At 49.2% G+C, this 19,244-nt stretch overlaps 1 protein-coding gene and 1 non-coding gene across 2 annotated transcripts in view; one reads left to right on the top strand and one right to left on the bottom strand.

Moving 5' to 3' along the window:
• The window catches only part of TMEM120B (transmembrane protein 120B), a 43,337-nt gene that overhangs the window by 20,159 nt on the left and 3,934 nt on the right, over positions 1–19,244 (top strand). The window contains exons 3-11 of the mRNA XM_040250713.1: positions 527–643; positions 3,729–3,788; positions 4,370–4,465; positions 7,516–7,605; positions 15,979–16,044; positions 16,538–16,599; positions 17,700–17,792; positions 18,588–18,652; positions 18,994–19,062. Coding sequence (XP_040106647.1) covers positions 527–643; positions 3,729–3,788; positions 4,370–4,465; positions 7,516–7,605; positions 15,979–16,044; positions 16,538–16,599; positions 17,700–17,792; positions 18,588–18,652; positions 18,994–19,062 — 718 coding nt within the window. The remainder of the gene's footprint in view (positions 1–526; positions 644–3,728; positions 3,789–4,369; positions 4,466–7,515; positions 7,606–15,978; positions 16,045–16,537; positions 16,600–17,699; positions 17,793–18,587; positions 18,653–18,993; positions 19,063–19,244) is intronic.
• Positions 10,061–10,133, bottom strand: TRNAG-UCC. Its single transcript has one exon. It is a non-coding gene; the product is annotated as a tRNA-Gly (tRNA).

Here is a 19,244-nt window from a genome sequence, read left to right as displayed (position 1 = left end):
CGTGAGTTAGGTTCCCCAGGACCCCTGCTATTGTTCTGAGTATCTATGACTTGTTTTTCTAGTTTTGAAATTAAATCTCACCAAAGAACAACAATCAGACCTTGGTTGGTTGACTGCTAGTACTTTCAAAACTCTTTTCCTGTCTGCACTCTTCATAACCTTCAGGTTATTCCTGTAGAATAGCGTGGAGGGTGGTATTGCCAGCCAGTATCCCTGGAGCTCGTTCCATGTGTCGAGTGTTCTAAATGTTTTACACTGCATTTACTCACTGTGTCCTCACAATGATATCGTTTACAAGGTAGGTCTGATGTTATCCCTGTTTTTGAGGTATGGGAAAAAAAGCAGAGAGGTTAAAGGATGTTTCCCAAGGCTGGCAGGGAGCCAGCATCAAACCCAGAGAGTACAGCTGGAGAGCTGAGGTTGCCAGAAGCATTGAGATGGAAGGATGCGGGGTAGTGCCTAGAGCTTCTGGTTTCTTCATCCAGTCTGTGTAACGCTTGTCTCACCCCCACACCTCTGACCTCAGGTACAAGCGCCATGCCAGTCAGGAGGAGGCAGAGCTCGTTCAGCAGATGGGCGCCAACATCAAGGAGCGGCAGAACGTCTTCTTTGACATGGAGGCCTACTTGCCCAAGAAGAATGGGTAGGAGCTGGGGACCTGCCCTCACACCCCCAACACTGTACAGATGCCCAGGCCTGGAGCACCTGGTCTGCGTGCCTCTGACCTCCCTGCTGGGGTTGAGGAGGAAACCAGGGCAGGAAAGAGAAGGAAGCTTTCTTACATGACCCTCCATGAACCCAGGAGGGGACCTCAGCCCCTCTGTGTGGCAGTGACATTCCTGGAAGGGCTTTTTCAAGGAACCAGACAAAGGATCTGGTTCCCAGCCTCTGCCATCTGCCCGATGTCACCTGGGGTCAAGAGGAAACGTGTTCTCATTCAAGAGAACAAACATCCATTGAGGGCCCCTGTATGCTTGGCATTGTGCAGGGGGGCTCTCTTGACGTCAGTCATTTCATGCATGCTCAGAGGTATACTCACCTCTACAGCCTGGTGAGTGAGATCCAGGAATCCCTGTTCTAAAGGTTCAGAGAAGTGGCTTTAGGAAGTATCTTGCCCAGCGGGCTCAGACTGGGTTAGGTTGAACCAGGATGTGAACACTGGACATTCTGACTCTAGTGCTTGTGTTCTTTCTGTTTTCCTTCTTCAGAGAAGTCCCATCTTCTTCCTCAAGTGACATCTCTGCCACCTCTTAAAGAGGGATCCTTATAGCGTTGTATCATGACTTGACATGGGTGGCTAAATGCATGTTCCAGGAAGCACCCTGACTTTCTTCCTGGTTTGACCCAGCCCTGAGTCAGAGCCTTCTACCAGAGGCCTTCCTCTTGTCTTCTCCTTTTTGGCCGTGTTTGGTTAAAAATTCCATGCTTTGGGTGGTGATAACTTTCTGCAGAATGAAACAGCATGGCCTTCTTTTAAAGTCAGATTCACTCTCCCAGCTCCAGTCTCCCTTGTCCTCTGTCCAGCTTACATTAGTTAGGAGTCCTTGGAATACAAATGACAGAAAACCCAACTCAAAGTTGCTTAATTAATAACAGGACATTTATTGACACATGCAACTAAAAAGTCCAGTTGCAGCTCTAGGTAGGACTGGATACTGGTCAACTGTGTCCCTATTTATTTATTTATTTTTACTCTGTTTTGCAGTGTGTGAATTTTATTCACAGGCAGGCTTCCTCCACAAGCTGGCCCCAGCAGCTCTGGGTTTGCATCCTACCTGCCTAGCAAATCCGGTACAGAAAGCCTCTTTGTTCTGTAGGAGTTCTGGGAAAAAAGTCCTCTTATTGATTCTCATTGGCCTAGATTGTGTTCCATGATCATGATTGACCCAATCAGGAGGTTGCACCGCTTCGATTGGGGGAACCTGGGTCATGTGCCTTACCCTAGAGCCTAGGGGGAAAAGTGATTCTCTGAAGGAAATTATACTGCCCTTCCAGGAGGTAGGGACTGTATGCTAGGTGAGAAAAATAGATGGTTCTCTGACACCTCTGCTCTAGAGGCACAAGACTGGAAATCTACCTTGATTTTACCCATAGCTGGAAGAGGGCTTTTCTGTTCCCTTTTCTCCTCTCTAACTTCTATGCATCCTTCAAAGCCAAGTTCACATGTTACTACCTCAGTGAAGTCTTTCTAAACCCCTCTCTCCTTCTGTGGAATTAACTTGTCTTCCCCTGAGATCTCCTAACCCTTTATTTTCACCTTTATTAATTAGCATTTTAGGGGCTTCCCAGGTGGCTCAGTGGTAAAGAATCCACCTGCTCAGTGAGTGGTAAAGAATCCTGCCGGTGCAGGGCCGGCAGGAGACCCTGGGTTGGAAGGATCCCCTGGAAAAGGACATGGCTCCCTCCTCCAGTATTCTTGCCTGGGAAATCCCATGGGCAGAGAAGTCTTGGGGGGCTGCAGTCCATGGAGTTGCAAAGAGTCGGACGTCACTGAGCATGCATGCACGTGGCGTGTTAGAGTACAGGCTGTTGTAACAGAAGCATTGTGGCGCAGTGGCTCAAACACACGAGGCTTTTGTCTCTCACACGTAACAGTTCAGAGGTGAGTGGGCCAAGAATGTGGGCTCCTGAGGTCACCTAGGTACTTGGTTCTTGCAGCTTACTTACTACTCACCACTTCTTTAGGAGTTCTTATCTGCATGGCCAAAGCTGGGTCACACCATCACACTCTCAACAAGCAGGAAAGAGTCAGGCTGTGGAGGGCAAGCAGATCCCTTTTTACAAAAATGTTTGCCATTTGCTAGTGAAGCCGAACACATACATACCATACGACCCAGAAATTCCACTCCTGGGTGTATATACACTCAGTGAAAATGAGTGCTGAACGTTCACAACAAGGAAGCCAGACATAAAAGGCCACGTATCACATGAGCCTGTTTACACGAAATGTCAAGAATAGACAAATCCACAGAAACAGAAGGTAGATTAGTGGTTGCCAGGGGCTGAAGGACTGACTGCTAGTGGGTAAGGACTTTCTTCTTGGGGTGTTGAAATTTCCTGTTCTGGGATTAGGTGACACTGATGTTTGCACAATGTTGTAAATATACTTGAAACCATTAAATTGTATAATTTGTTTTTAATGTAAACATGTTTTATGAGCTCACCTTATTATTTATTTTTTAGATTGAGGTAGACATAGCAATTTGATATTTCTGTACAGTACAAAATAATCACTAAGCTGTATACTTTATTTTTTATTTTATTTTTTAAAATATTTAGCTGCAAGGGAGGCTGGGAAACATGGTCTGTAAGCCAGCTAAAATGGGGAGAAATGGGTTAATCATGCTGGGCCTGACAGTTGCCATGTTCTCTAGTTAATCATTTTCATTCTCATATGATGTGAGAACTTTACCGTTGAGCTTAGCATCTCGTTTTCTAATATCTGGTGCTCAGTGCCATGCTGATTGTGCGTGCGTACTCTGTAGCCCACCAGGCTCCTCTGTCCGTGGGATTTCCGAGGCAAGAATACTGGAGTGGGTGGCCATTTCCTCTTCCAGGGGATCTTCCTGACCCAGGGATTAAGCCCACATTTCCTGTATCGGCAGCGGGTTCTTCACCGCTGGGCCACCTGGGAAGCCCTGGCCATGCTTATTAAGTTTGAATCTTTTTGGTTGGGGCCCACTCCTGGGGTTGTTGGCTCGGTGGCCCTCACAGGTCTTTCCTTTCAGGCTCTACTTGAATCTGGTTCTTGGTAATGTGAATGTGACCCTTCTCAGCAACCAGGCCAAGTGAGTATCCCAGGCACCCCTCCACCTGACTTTATGGAATCTGGGCATTTTGCTCTTTCAGCTCAAGAGCGATGGGACCAAGCTAGTTTTTGCATTAAAAAAAAAAAATGTTCACAGCTGGGACTCTGGCTTTTGGTCTTTCTGACGGTCTCTTCCTTAGTATGTAGACCACCTGGGGGAGGTTTCCTTCCTTCCTTTCACAGAGTTAGTACATGATGTGGACTGGACTGCCAGTTTCCCATGAGAAATGGCCCCCTGTCGCATGCCATGCCTCCTGGGGCGTAGGCAGTCCTGGCCACCCCAAATGTATCCCATTTCCAGGGAAAATGGAGCTGCGGCTTTTCCACTACTGTAGGTGGTTGAGGAGGAGACCCTGTCTCAGCTCCTTGCCCATCATGGCCTCAAAACGTTAAACCCAGGAGTCCCGGGACAAAGGAAGCTTTGCACACTGACCCTCTTTCCCTATCGATCATCACCATTATTTCGAAATCCCTCCCTTAGTTTGATCGAACAGGTCAGGGATCCGGTGGGGTGATGGGTTATAGTGATGTGACCTTTCCTGGGGGTGTCTGTCGCTGCAGATTTGCCTACAAGGATGAGTATGAGAAGTTCAAGCTCTACCTGACCATCATCCTGCTCCTGGGTGCTGTGGCGTGTCGATTTTTCCTTCACTACAGGTGATGGGTGTGTTGGTATGTGTGCAGGGGTGAGGGAGGTGGGCCATGAGAGAAGGATCCAGGGTTTCTCTTGCATCTCCAGCATTTGGTGTGATAAGGTATAGGGTAGAGAATGACCATTTATTATGGGAAATAGGAGTTCTGTCTGCCTTACAGCCATCCAACAAATATCTACTAAATGGTTGCTAAAGAGGCCTTATAACATAGTAGTTAAGAAAGAGCCCACTGTGGTCCATCCATACAATGGAATATTATTTGGCCACAAAAAGGACTGAAGTACTGACATGTGCTATAACATGGATGAAGCCTGAAAACATTGTGCTGAGTGAAAGCACCCAGAGGCAAAAGGTCACTCACTGTATGCTCCCATTCGTATGAAATGTCCAGAATAGGCAAAGACTATAGAGACAGAAAACAGATTAGTGGTTGCCAGAGGGTGGTGGGGAGGCAAATAGGGAGTGACTGCTAAGGGCCACAGGATTTTTTGTTTTTTTGGAGTGGTGAGAATTTTCTGGAATTAGATGGAGATGATGGATGCGCCACTTGGTGACTATACTGAAAACACACTGACTTGCATCCTTGAAAAGGGTGAATTGTATGGTATGTGAATTGTATCTCAGTTACAAAAATAGAGGTGGTAGGGGGTAGAATGGGGAGCAAAAAAGAGGAAGGAAGGGAGGAAAGAAAGAGATAGACCACAGAATTCCTGGGTTTGAATCCTGCCTTCGAGACCTACTGTCTGTCAGATGAGCAGGTTGCCTCTGGGTGCCTCAGTCTCCCTCGCTGTAAAATGAGGGTGACACCAGACCCTGCCTCACTGGGTTGTAGTGACAGTTGAGTGCATTAACACTGCACGTGGCTGTGCCCAGCGCTTGGCACCCAGTGGCACAGTCAAGAGGGTCAGCTGCTCCATTTGCATGGGACAAGGGAGGTGAGCCGAAGCCGTCAGTGAGCCAAAGCCACGATCCCCCAGGGGGTTTTGTTTCCCCCTGCCCTGGCCCCAGGTTTCCTGCCCTGAGGGGAGGCAGCCAAGTGTGGCTTGGGCATTTGGCCCACGTGTCAAGAGTTTATTTCCTGGCAGGCGCTTGGCTGGGAGTCCAGTTGCTGGGCTGCCCACTTGAGTGTCCAAACAAAGGTTCTTTCAGGCCCTGAGCCCGTGCCTACCTGCTGCCTTGGGCCGGGGCCGCTTCCCTGGAGGGCAGAGGCTGCTGATGTCAGTCATGCCCACTCACGTGCCCCCAGAAAGGGGGTAGAAGTTCTTGACGTGCAACCAGATTTCCTGGTGCTCGGACTTCTGGGGCCCTCAGAGGACAAACCTGTGGTGTGCGGTTGAGTGCTCACGCTCCCTTAGGGCCTGGCATCACCGTGTCTCCCATCCCTTTCTATATTCATTTCCTGGGGCTGTCGTAACAAGGCACCACAAGCTGGGTGGCTTAGAACAATAGAAGTGTATTTTCTCATAGTTGTGGAGGCCAGAAATCTGAAATCAAGGTTGGAATCATGGTTGGCAGGACTACACTCACTCTAAAGACTAGAGGAGGAGCCTTCCTTGCCTCTCCCAGCCGCTGGTAGTGGCTGGCCATCCTTGGCATTCCCTTGGCTTAAGGCTGTTTCACTCTAGTCTGTCGTTATATGGCCATCTGCCCTGCGGCCCTATATCTCTCTCCTGGTCTTCTTATAGGGACACAGTCTGTGGGTTTAGGGTCCACCCTAACCCATTATCTCCTCATCTTCACTAATTATATTTACAAAGACCCTGTTTCCAAATCAAGTCATATTCTGAGGTTCTGGGTTAATTAGAATTTGAGCAGGGGGGAACACTGTTTAGCTGACTATACCTTCAATGGCTTAAAAAAGGGCAAGGGTGGGGAGCTGGATGGGCAGCACATCACCTGAACCTCACTTTGCTCATCTGTAAAATGGGAAGTTGTTGTTCAGTCACTAAGTCGTGTCCAACCTTTTGAGACCCTGTGGACTGCAGCACACCAGGCTTCCTTGTCCTTTACTATCTCCTGGGATTTGCTCAAACTCATGTCCATTGCGTCAGTGATGCCATCCAACCATCTCATCCTCTGACACCCCCTTTTCCTCTTGCCCTCAGTCTTTCCCAGCATCAGGATGTTTTCCAGTGAGTCAGCTCTTCACATCAGGTGGCCAAAGTATTGGAGCTTCAGCATCAATCCTTCCAATGAATAATCAGGGTTGGTTTCCTTTAGGAGTGAGTGGTTTGGTCTCAAGGGATTCTCAAGAGTCTTAACCAGCACCAAAATTCGAAAGCATCAGTTCTTCAGTGTTCAGCCTTCTTTATGGTCCAACTCTCACATCTGAACATGACTACTGGAAAAACCATAGCTTTGACTAGATGGACCTTTGTTGGCAAAGTGACATTTCTGCTTTTTAATACACTGTCTAGGTCTGTCATAGCTTTTCTTCCAAGGAGCGAGCGTCTTTGAATTTCAGAAATGGGAACTAATACTGTCTTTGTTTGGGTTTCCTCAGAAGAAATCCCCCAAGAAAAGCATGTGAGTGCAATAATTTATTTAGGAGGTGATCCCAGGAAACACTGGTAGGGGAATGGAAGTGAGACAAGTAGGGTTATCCTGTGGGCACCTGGAGTTCAGTGCTGCTGGGGAATAGGGGACAGCAAAGGACAGGCCTCAGTTATTCCCCCTCAGGGGTGAGGGAGTGGGTAGTATTTATCCTCCAACTGCTGTCAGTTAAGGGAGGCTTGACTCTCACAGAGTATTGCAACCTGTAGCATTTACGCTATAATTGTCTACAAAATAAAAAATGGAACAATGTAAGTGAGCATAATAGATACAATTATCCATTTCCACAGCCAAATTTAGTTATTACCAACACTCAGGAAGGCACATTTCCACGTATTGAACTTCAAGGCCCTACTCAAATGCCATCCCTTCTTTGGGGACTTTCTTGTCCTGGATTGCTGTTCAGTTGTGTGTGTGCCAGGGGTGGAGGTGGAACAGGGGGACAGCTGTCCCTGGTTTCTCATATCTGTACCCCTCCCCGGGGCTGTTTCTCTATGCCAGGGTGACAGATGAAGTCTTTAACTTCCTGCTCGTATGGTATTACTGCACCCTGACAATTCGGGAGAGCATTCTTATCAGCAATGGCTCAAGGTAACGGGGGCCCAGCTTTGCGGGGTGGTGCGGGGGAGCCAGAGGGAAATCTGTCGTGGAGGTGAGAGCTCTCACCCTGGCCTTGCACCCCCTTCCTCCGTGTGGGGTGGGGGTATTCATGACTGTTGAGAACCAGAGAGGAGGAAAACGGTGTCTGCTGCTGCAGCTTCACGTGCAATGGTCAGTCTCTTGCTTACAAAGAAACCCTAACTCAAATAAATGAGTTTAGCACAATAGGAAATTTATTTTCTCACATCAAGAAATGGGTCCATTAGCTCTGAGTTCAGGGAAGGCTTAATCTAGGCATTCAGACGGTGTCATCAGGACCCAGTTTCTATCTCTCAACCATTCCTTCTACTGTGTTCTTTTGGTCTCAGGTTCCAGGGAGGAGCACCCAGCAGCTCTAGGCTCACATCTTCATTTCTAGCATTCCCAGCAAAATAAGGCACATTCCTGTCTCCCTGGAGTCTCCCTGGGTCCTGTTGGCACTCACTGATGATCTCTGAGCCAGTCGCACTGCTGTGATTGGCTGGTTGTGAGCCTTGTGCCCACCCCCAGGGCTGTCAACCAGCACCTCAAAGCTGAGTGTCAGGAGAGGAATGGTTCCTCGGAGGAAAGTGAGGCTACTGTCACCAGAAGCTTGAATGGACTCTGGTGAGAAAAGTGGAAGGTCCCCGACAGAGAGATTCGAATATCAGGACTGAATTAAGACCCACGACTTGCCACTTGTAGGACCCATTTCCCGTAGGTCTGATGCCTTTTGAGGGTGTCCATTTGAACCCCTGCATACCATTCTTGGCCCTGTTTGTCCTGAAACAAAAAGTAACAACCTCTCGACCCTCTTCATTTCCTTCTTCCTGGAAGCTGGTAAGGAACGGCCAGGAGCTGTGTATTTAAGATTGGGGTGTTTGCCAAACCCCCAAATAATTTGCTACCTTCTCACTTCTCTGCCAGTGGTCACTCATGGCATATCCCTGCCCCGCCAGGCCTTACCCTGAACATAGAGCTGAGAGGTAAGGACCAGGGGAAAACAGCTATTCTTAGGTATGCAGCCCTGTAGCATGTAGCCCTTTAGAAAAGATCAGTGTTTCTCAAACTGCACTCATCCTTTACCATGTCCAGCGTCACCTGGATGATAGTTTTTTCACAATTTAAATCCACCCTCTTTTTGTTTTAATTTTTAATTAAATAAATGTGAATTTATTTTAAAAGGAAACTTTTATTTTACCACCATACGTGGAAAACCAGCATCAATTGCAGGAAAGAGGAAATAGTGTAAAAATAGAATTTCATTTTCATTGTCTAATTTATTGAAGTCAATGATTCCTGCTTCCTGAAGGCTCTGAGCCTGAGGCTTGCTATCTCTCTTATGTGTGTGTACATGTGTTAAAAGGGAGATGAGCAGATCTCTATGTATATATATATGTATGTATGTATGTATGTGTTAATTGCTCAGTTGTGTCCAACTCTTTGTGACCCCATGGATTGCAGCCCACCAGACTCCTCTGTCATGGCATTCTCCAGGCAAGAATACTGGAGTGGGTTGCCATTCCCTTCTCCAGGGAATCTTCCCAATCCAGGGATTGAACCTGGGACTCTTGCATTGCAGGTAGACTCTTTACCACCTGAGCCACCTGGGAAGCCCAAGAGCAGGGGATTTTGTATATTAAAGATGTCCTAGTATTGTCTCCCTGACTTAATCAGGAGAATGGAAAGAACAGGCCTGATGACTTCTCACCACGTGATTCAGTATCATCTAGCGTTACACTCAGATACCATCTAAAACTTGGTGGTACAGGCCCCATGCTTTGGGAAACACTGAAGTCGAAAATCCTACCAAATCAATAACATTTGTAGTTTTCCTTAATTTTAGTGATTGTATTTTCCTGCTTTGGGGCATGGTTGGAGGGGACCCAGGGTAGTACATAGTGGGGAGATGGGCCCAGGGCAATGGGCCAAGCTTTCTTGTTACTAATTCCCTTCATGCTCCCCTGGGCTTGGTGTTGGGAGTTTCCTCCTCCTGATGAACTCATATTAAGAATGTGTGGGGGCATGCTACGTTTTTAACAGTCACTAACACTTGAATAAGAGTTACTCTTGTCCCTTTTTTCTTGTATGACAAACTGTGGGTGTGGGGGGTTCCCTGAGAGAAGGGAACAGGTGAGTCGAGGTCCCTGTAAGTGTGGAGCACACCCAGAAAACAGGGAGGAGGACTAAAGGGGGCAGTAGGATTCCAGAGCCACCTCACTTGCCTGATACCTTAGTGAGGCCTTCTCTGGGGCCTCCCTAGGGCTTGTGCTCTGATGGGACAACAGGAAGGGCTGTCACTGAGCTGGTAATGCAAAGCTTTGTGTGTGGTCCAATCTGTCCCCGACCTGCCATTTATTACACATTTATCTTATGTATTTTACATTTTATTTTATTTTGCTGTGCCACAAAGCATGCAGGATCTTAGTTCCTTGACCGGGGATCAAACCTGGGCCCTCTGCAGTGGAAGTGCAGAGTCCTAACCACTGGACCACCAGGAAGTCCGCATTACACTTTTATTGAGCAACTTCTAAGTACCAGACACTGAATAGGGACTCCAAGATAGCTCCCACGTGGAGCCTTTTGGGAGCACTCATAGAGGTTCTTTAAAAGACCATTCATGGCAAGTATGCTTCAGGAAGGTCAAGTTGCTTCAGGAATCACACTCCCCCGGGCCTGCCTCCCCAGTCTGGCCTTCGGCACAGATTTGGATGTGTGGATGGTGGGGACCCTGGGATGAGTGGGGTGGGCCTGCACGGATGTCTTATTTTCTGGAATGACTACGGGAGTTGTGGTCAACTTGTGGGAGAGGGAGGCCTGGCAGGTGGACCAAAGCTGGGTGATTAAAACTTGTGACTCGTCCTCAACATCTGTTGAATAGTTAGCCTCCATCCTCCCCCACTCCTTCTCAGAGCTGATTTTTCTCCTGAGGGTGGGCACAGGAGATGCCTGTGAGGTTTCCCCTCACACTTGGCCCTTATTAGGGAATAGCTAAGAAAACAGTCAGGGGTCCAGTTTGGGACGAAGGCTGCCTTTCTCTGAAGTGTCCCACAGCCAGCTCTGGAGCTCACAGTGGGTACCCAGTGAATGCCCCAGAGTCTGTGTAGAAATGAACTGAACCCAAGCTCTGTAGTGAAGGAAGTTCACTGGGGTCATCTTGGTGTTGGAGAGACAGCTGAACCTGAGCCAGATAGACTTCCTGGAGGCTTGCTGCCCAGTTTTGGTCTGATTGAACCTCTTTTATCCTGTTTCTAGTTGCATCCAAGACCTGAATTAGGGGTGTGTAGGGGGGAAGCAGGCTTTGAGAGGTGGGTATGTAGGGGGAACACTGGCATCCTGGGATGGAGCCGCCCGTGGTTTGTGTCTGGTGTTTCCCATGTGAGATGTAGCTCCTTAGCTCAATTAGAGCCATAAGTAAGTCAACTTCCCTTCCAGATTTTGCAAATGATGGAAAACCACCTGATAGGAGTAAACATGAAAGGGTATTTATTGGAGCATATAAATATTTCAGGGAGGTCCAGAGTGCTCAGTGTTAATTTAACCAGCCTCCTCCTCCTCCTCCCTTTTTCCTTTCTTGCTACCTCCTGCCCTGGCTCCCAGCAGCCCAGGCCGGCACCCCACAGGGATCAGCAATCCCAGAGGAAAAAGCATCTTTCCTCTACTAGTCCAGGGGCAGTACTTGAGACAGACTTCTAATTGGCCGGGCTCAGGTCACATGCTCATCCCTGAACCAGTCACTGTGCTGGAGTGATTTAGCATCTCCATTGGCTCACTCTGGGTCATGTGCCCAGTTATCTTAGCTCCACCACCCAGACTGACTGGGGGTGAGGTAGTTCCCCCAAGGAAAGACAAAGGGGAGAAGCAGAACAGGGAGTGATTAACAGACAGACAAAACAGCAGATGTCCTCTGCAGTAGTTCCGGGATAGAATGAATAATGAATCAGAGATCACGTTGCCTTTTCTGGCAAGCCAGCCCACCAGTGCCCATAACGAATGGGTTTTTGTAAGGGCCTTTCTTAAGATACAGAGGGGTGGGGTCGCAGAGGAGAGAGGGAGCCTTGGTGTAGAAGCCATTCCCCAAGCTATCCAGATGACCCGAAGCTCAAAGCCAGAGAGTGCCAGGGGTTGACTAGTGACTGGTGCCTGGATCTTATGCTAAGGTGTCCTGAAGCGAGCTCTCCAGGCACAATCCCCAGATATCAGAACATGCGGTTCATACTACATTCAGGCTATGCAATGTGCCGGCCTTCCTGGCGTACCCACTGTCTGCTCATTTAAAAGGCAACAAACTCCTGCAGGCTTCGTTTCTGGGGTAAAACGGACCCTAGAGATAGACTGCTGAAGGGTGAAGGTCTCTTTCTGGAGCGGTACAAATGTCCTAAAACTGACTATGGTCATGTTTGCACAACTCTGTGAGTACACTGACTTGCATGCTTTAAGTGGGTGAATTGTATGGTGTCTGACTGACAGCACAATAAAACTGTTATATTAATACACACACACACAGACACACACTCGTACGTGCGGAGCACCAGTCCAGAGCCCTGGGGTATGCAGATGGATGGTGGGGCTGGTGAATGCACGCTGGGAAAGAGGACATTTTTAGCCTCTCCCAGTGCCACTGAGCTGTGTTTATTGGTGGCGTCTGTCAGCGCTGGGCTGTGGGCACAGTGAACTGTGAAATTAGAAGCTGCTGCTCAGCCAGGGTTGCTGCTGAGAGCCTGTGTCTGGCTCCGGCCCTTCCTGGACAGGGAGCGAGTATTTCTCTGGGGACCTTTGGCAGGTAGGACAGAGAACGGGGGCTTTCCAGGCCTCCAAGGGCTTGCAGAGACTTGTTGGTTGCTCTTCAAGATGAAGGTCTAAGGATGCGGCCAGTTATCTTTTCGGTTAGAAACCAAGGTTCCTCAGAGACCCTGACAGGCAGGGCAGGGACACGGGGAAGGGAGATTGGGAACCAGGAAGTGGACAGGTGTCCCATCCTGTCCCGTGAACTCACTTGGCACCTGCATCAGTCTCCCGTCCAGTCTGTCCTGGTGGCATCTATACCAGCTGCACTTCCTAGACATCACTTTTTTCATTTCAGCATTTATTGAGTACCTACTGTTTACCAGGTGCTGTTAGTGCTAGGAATAAAAAGCCTCCTAAAACCTTGTTTCTCCTCATAACCACTCAAGCATCCACAGGCTGTTGCCCAAACACCTAATTTATGACCAGACATTTTTTGTGGCTGTATCGTGTGGCACGTGGGATCTTAGTTCCTGACCAGGGATTAAACCCACAGTCCCTGCGTTGAAAGTGTGGAGTCTTAACCCCTAGGCTGCCAGGGAAGTCTCTTTCATTTATTTTCTTCTTTCTTTCTCTTCCTTCCTTTCTCCTTCCCTTCCTTCCTTCCTTCCCAGAACTATTGAAGGGCTTCCCAGATGGCTTAGTGGTAAAGAATCTGCCTGCCAGTGCAGGACACACAAGAGATAGGATTCAGTCCCTGGGTTGGGAAGACCCCCTGGAGAAGGAATTGGCAACCCACTCCAGTACTCTTGCCTGGGAAATCCCATGGACAGAGGAGCCTGGTGGGCTACAGTTCATGGGGTTGCAGAGAGTCAGACAGGACCAAGTGACTAAGCACACACACAGTCATTGAAGGGCTGCGAAGAGAAGAGAAGAGTGAGATGCTGTCCCTACCCTTACAATGTTTATGTCCAGGTTGGAAGGTTTTAAGATAACTCAAATCCACTTATTAGGACAGTGCAAACGAAAACCTCAATGACACACCAATTTTCACACAAGATCAGGAGAAATTTTAAAATTAGGTATTCCGTGTTGGTGAGGGTTTGGGGAACTCGATACTCTCTACTGCCGATGGGAGTGTAAATTGGGGATTGCTGTTTTGGAAGGTAATTTGAGAAATAACCATGCACGTGCCCTCTGAGCCAGCCATCCTGCATGCTTACTTCCTGGTAGCCGCCATGGAGAAACGGTGTCATGACACAGGGGACTTCCACGGGATGTATGGCAACATGAAGGATGACAGTGACAGTTCAGGGTGGCTGAGTAGACTACAGCAGAGCAGACATATCCTGAAATGTCGTGTCACATTTAAGATGTTGGTGGCAGGTCTGTAGATACAGGCCCGGAGTCAAGACAAGGAAGCAAGTCGCAGGATGATTTTAGTTATAGTCTAAAAAAAAAAAAAATTTTTTTTTTTAATTTAATAAAAAGGATTTCTTGGAACTTCCCTGACAAAAACGCCATACTCCCAATGCAGGGGGCCCAGGTTCAGTCCTAGTCAGGGAACTAGATCCCACATGCCACAGCTAAGGTCCGATGCAGCGGAATAAATACATAAATTTTAAAAGGGGGGACTTCCTTGTGGTCCAGTGGTTAAGGCTCTGAGCATGCAATGTAAGGGAACAGGGATTTGATCCCTGGTCGGGGAACTAAGGTCCCACATGCTGCATGGCTCAGCCCAAAACAATTTAAAGAAAGAAAGAAAAACATCTAATCCATCAGCTCATCCCCCAAACCAGCAGATCCTCAGATGCCTCCATTTGGAGCCCATCTCCCCAGTTGGCCCCTACTCCAGTTGTCTCCCGAGAGAGTGTTCTGGAAAGACGAAGGTTGACTGCTTCTCCCACATGGATGCTTCCTGTGTCCCAGTCCCTGGTATCCCAGGGTGCATTTGGCAAAGCAGATTGCTGCCTCCTCATGTTCTGATCACTGAGCTCCTGGAGGAGGCCTGGCGAGGCCAGCAGAGGCCTGAGACACACTCTGGGACCTTGAAGAATAAAGACTGTCTGTGACAGTGGAGAGGGGGTGACAGCAAGGCTCCCTGCCCCTCTTTGGAGTGATAGCCCTGAGCCAGGGGAGCGCTGGGTTCTTATTTATTTGGCTGCCCTGGGTCTTAGTTGCAGCACGTGGGATCTTCAGTATTCATTTTGCCATGGGGCATCTTTAGTTGCAGCAGGAAAACTCTTAGCTGCGCCACGTGGGATCTAGTTTCCCGACCAAGGATCCAACAGGAGCCCCCAACTTTGGGATCGAGGAATTGGCCATGGGACCACTAGGGAGGTCCCAGAGCTGGATTCTGACCGCAGGGTCCCGGCAGCTTGTGGACTGGATGAGTGAAGTCCAGGGCTGGGTGAGGGCCTGCTGTAGACAGAAGAGCAGATGAGCCTAGGGCCTGGGGCCCCCAGAGAGCAGCTGTGTCTGGGATGGAGCAAGGCACTTTGTGTAGAATCTGTTGTTCCTCTGTGTCTGTGTGGGTTAACATAGATAGCTGCAACTCTGTGTAAACGTGCGCGAGTGTTCTATGTTTATTCAGCATGCTTGTTGAGCACCTGCTCTAAGCCAGGTGTCACGATACAGATGAACAGACAGTATCTCTGCTCTTTTGAGTGGGAAAGGGGGTTCAGAAACAAATGAGGAAAGAATGATAATTTTAGATAGTGATAAGCACCGTGAAGAAAATGAAGCAGGGTAACGTGATCCAGAGCGGGGCTGTCTAGCTGTTGCAGATAAGGGGGTTAGGGAAGGCCTCTTGGAAGAGGTGACAGTTGGCCCACAAACTTGAATTTTGATCAGGAGCCAGGCCGGCCAAGATCTTGTAGCAGAGAGAACGGCAAGTTTGAAGACCCCGTTAGTCTGCTCAGGCTGCCATGACAAAATATCACAAGCTAGGGGACCTAAACAACAGAAATGTATTGTCTTGGTTCTGGAGGCTAGAAGTTCAAGATCAGGGTGCTGGCAGGTTTCCCCTGAGACCGCACCTGGCTTGCAGATGGCCACTGCATCCTCACAGGGCCTTTTCTCTGTGTGCACGCACTCTGCTCCAGTCTCTTCCTTTGCTTCTAAGGACACCAAGCCTATCGCATTAGGGCCCCACCCTTATGACCTAATTTAACCTTAATTGTCTCTTTAAAAGTCCTCTCTCCAAATATAGTCACATTTTAAGGTACTGGGGTTAGAGGTCTTCAACATAGGAATTTGAGGGGAGCATCATTCAGCCCGTCACAGGCCCTGAGGTAGCCATGGGCTTGGTGGGTTCAAAGAGAAGGCTACCTGGAGCTCCTGAGAGTGGGGGTGAGGAGGGGCAGAGAGGCGGGTCTTGGAGTGCTGGGGAGGTTAGGGAGGTGTTCTGAGGGTAGTGGGAAGCTGCTGGGGCCTGAGTGCTTCTCTGGGTCTCTGTGCGATTATATATCTCATAGGACAGAAGGCAAAAGTCCAGGCTTGGGTTCATTTCTTGCTCCAAGAAGCTGTCTCTGGGTTGCAGATCACTCTTCTCCCTCAACATGGGCTGGGAAGCTTGCCTTTCTCTCCCCTCCTGAGCTCTTTTCCTTCTCTTCTCTCAAGAATTAAAGGCTGGTGGGTGTCTCACCACTACGTGTCCACGTTCCTGTCTGGAGTGATGCTGACCTGGTGAGTGTCTCCTGCTTGAGCCCAGGACCTCTGCTCACTCTCCGCAGAGAGCCGGTGGATGGGGACCGGCGGTGGGCCCAAGATGCAGAGGATTCGGGGGCTGACTTTTGGGCCGAGAAGTAAAAGTGTGAGCTTAGGAAGGGGCTTCAGGGCCAGCCCAAGCCAACTGGGGACTTTTCCAAGGGCCGCTGACTGCGGTGACAGGGAGCAAGCCTGGACAGAACAAGCACAGGGACAAGACTGTGATTGATGGAGGGAGGAGGAATGCATGGGCATTTGGTCTTCGAGATGCCTACCCCAGCTCCCTTGGTTCTAGAATGTGTTAAAGCAATGGTGGAAATTACCTGGTCCAGCCCCAGGGACATGGTGATAAGGTAGAAACTGGGTTTAAAATCTCTCTCTCTCTCTTTTGGTTGGAACAGAGATAGGATGGGGATGAACAAATGATTTCAGATTGGGGCTTCATCTTTGCTTTTCCTCCATTTCTCTGCAGGCCTAACGGACTAATTTACCAGAAGTTTCGCAATCAGTTTTTAGCATTCTCCATTTTTCAGAGTGAGTGTCTCTTGCTCAGTTTCTGGGGAGGGGCACGGTGTGGCTTTCACTGGTGGAGGTTGTGTGAAGGGTGGAGGTTGTGTTTTTCTTGTGTGAAATGAGTGAAAGGACTGGGGGAGGTCCCTGGTCGGGCAGGGAAGGGTCCCGGAAATCCAGAAGGAGCTGTCCGCCATCTCTCCCCACCACTCCATCAGCTCCATCCTGCCGTCCAGCCCCCAGCCCCTGGAGAGGAATGACCATCCCCTGGAGCTCCAGTTGCTACCTTTTTCTTCCCTGGTTCAGAATCTGACCAGTTGTGCCCTTTAGGAACTGGGTGGTGTTGGAAGCATCAACTCTGTTTCCCTTAAAATGGACATTTATGTTCTTTTTCTTATTTAAGAATAGCGAATAGCTCCGGATTTGTACACAATGAGGGGTTACCTCTGAGGAACAGAAATTGGATGGTTAAAGACAGGGAGAGAGTTTTACTTTTCACCAAGTACCTGTTTGTTCCCCTTGAATTTTATGCTGAATGCATCTTACCTATTCAAAAAAAAAAATACAATTTAATTTTTAAATAAAACCCTATGTACAAACATAAGCCAAGAAGGAAAATTATGTATAATTCTGTCCTTAGGGTGTTAATAGATATATGTTGGAAAAATATTTGAAAGGAAAATATGTTGAAAATATTTTCACACATATACACACCTATAATACTGTATTACGTATAATCTACAAACATAGGATTCTTCTACACAGCTTTTTTTTATAACCTAGTTTCTATTCTTTTAACAGTTATGATGGTATTTTTCCATGTCGACACACAGAATTCTGCCTCCTCGTGTTTTGGGTTCAGACATGGGTGTGGTGTGGTGGGGTGTGGTGTGGTGTGGCATGGCATGGCGTGGCGTGGTCTGCCTCCTCGTTTCTAGGTTCAGACGTGTGTGTGGGTGTGTGTGTGGTGTGGTGTGGTGTGCTACGGTGCAGTGTGTGTTGGGGGTGAGAGGAGGTTGTACCCAGGCGCCCCTGCTCTCTGAGCAGTGGAGACCTGCCCACCTGCTGCGGAGGTGTTGCTGGGTCCCCTAGTCCCTGAGCTGGGCGCTGTGCTCCCCCTACAGGCTGTGTCCAGTTCCTGCAATATTATTACCAGAGAGGCTGCCTCTACCGACTGCGGGCACTGGGGGAGAGGAATCACCTGGACCTCACTGTGGGTGAGTAGCCCGGCCTGGTCAGCGGGGTGACAAGCACTGGCCCTCTCTGTTCCCCCAGACTTTGCCCCGCGTCCGTCATGGGGACCAGGTGCCGGTAAGAACCTGAGAGGACCTGCCACATGCAAATCCAGGGCTTGCTGGCCTCATTCTAATTGCTTTTTGTAATTCTTGGTGGATTTCATTGCAGTTGACAAAAACACAAGGCCAGCTGTGTGCCAGGCCCTGGAGGCTAAGCACCTGTAGCTTATCCTTTTTAAATTTCAGTTTCTTTTTCCTGTGTTTTATGACATGCATAATATTAGTCTAGTCTAGTGTTTTTACACTTGTGCAATTTATGTGTTTTTAACTTTAACTCATCGGGGTGGGTGCTGCATCAGGAAAACTCAGAGACTCTTCCTTTAAACTTCCAGGGGAAAGTGTTGTTAATAAAAATCTTCTGTTTTTTGAAGCGGTCATTTCCATCAAGTTACTCTGCACAGTAGGCCCTATTTTGTCAAGACTCGATTGAAATGAAGCATGCCAAAGCCAGTTACGAAATGTAAAACCTTGTGCAAATTATGAAAAACCCAGTGCTGGCATATCAGCGTCCTGTAAGAGTGGTCAGCCCACTTGGGTCACAGGGACGTGAGGCATGAGGGCCACCAGGCCTGGTGGCAGGTATTCCGTCTGTTCCCTGGGTTATTTTCCAAGTGAGCACTCACCCACCTGGAGGAGGTGAACCCTCCTGATCGCAGAGTGACTGGCAGGGCCGAGCCACCTCACCCAGGCCCTTCACTCCCTCCTTCCTCTCCACAGAAGGATTTCAGTCCTGGATGTGGCGAGGCCTCACCTTCCTTCTGCCCTTCCTGTTCTGTGGCCATGTGAGTCCCCCTGAAGTTTGTGGGTACCCCCTCCCAGGAACAGAAGGTCCTAAGGCCTCTCCCTCTCTCACCAACCATCCTTGAGCTGGGGCCCTCGGGGTCCTGTGGCTGGGCCGGCCCCTGGGTCCAGGGAGGCCAAAGGCAGGAGCAGGAATTGGCCCTGGGCACCTGCACGCCCCACCCCAGGCTGGGTGCCCCAGTTTCATTTGAAGGGAGTTGTCAGTGTCTCAAGGGCAGTTAACAGCAGAAGCTGGGGGGGCTTGCCCCTGCCCCCTGGGCTTTCCCACCTGGGTCTCAAGGGGACTCAGGTGAGCTGAGCAGTGCCTGCTTCCCCTCTCTAGTTCTGGCAGCTCTACAATGCCATCACATTGTTTGAGCTCTCCAGCCATGAGGAATGCAGAGAATGGCAGGTATGGTGCTCGCACGTGTGTGTGTTGTGTGTGTGTATGTGTGTCCTGGGGCCACCTGGGGAGAATTCCTTCCCCGGCTCCCCTCCCCACCCTTCCGCTCTGTGGGGATCTGTAGTAGAGAGCTCACTGCTCTGGGGGCCTAGGAGACTGGGGCAGGAAATCTGGGGGTCCCTGGGAGCCCC

The sequence above is a fragment of the Oryx dammah genome, unplaced genomic scaffold (genome assembly GCF_014754425.2).
Source record: "Oryx dammah isolate SB20612 unplaced genomic scaffold, SCBI_Odam_1.1 HiC_scaffold_12, whole genome shotgun sequence".
Taxonomy (NCBI): domain Eukaryota; kingdom Metazoa; phylum Chordata; class Mammalia; order Artiodactyla; family Bovidae; genus Oryx; species Oryx dammah.
This window is presented reverse-complemented; position numbering and strand designations above follow the sequence as displayed.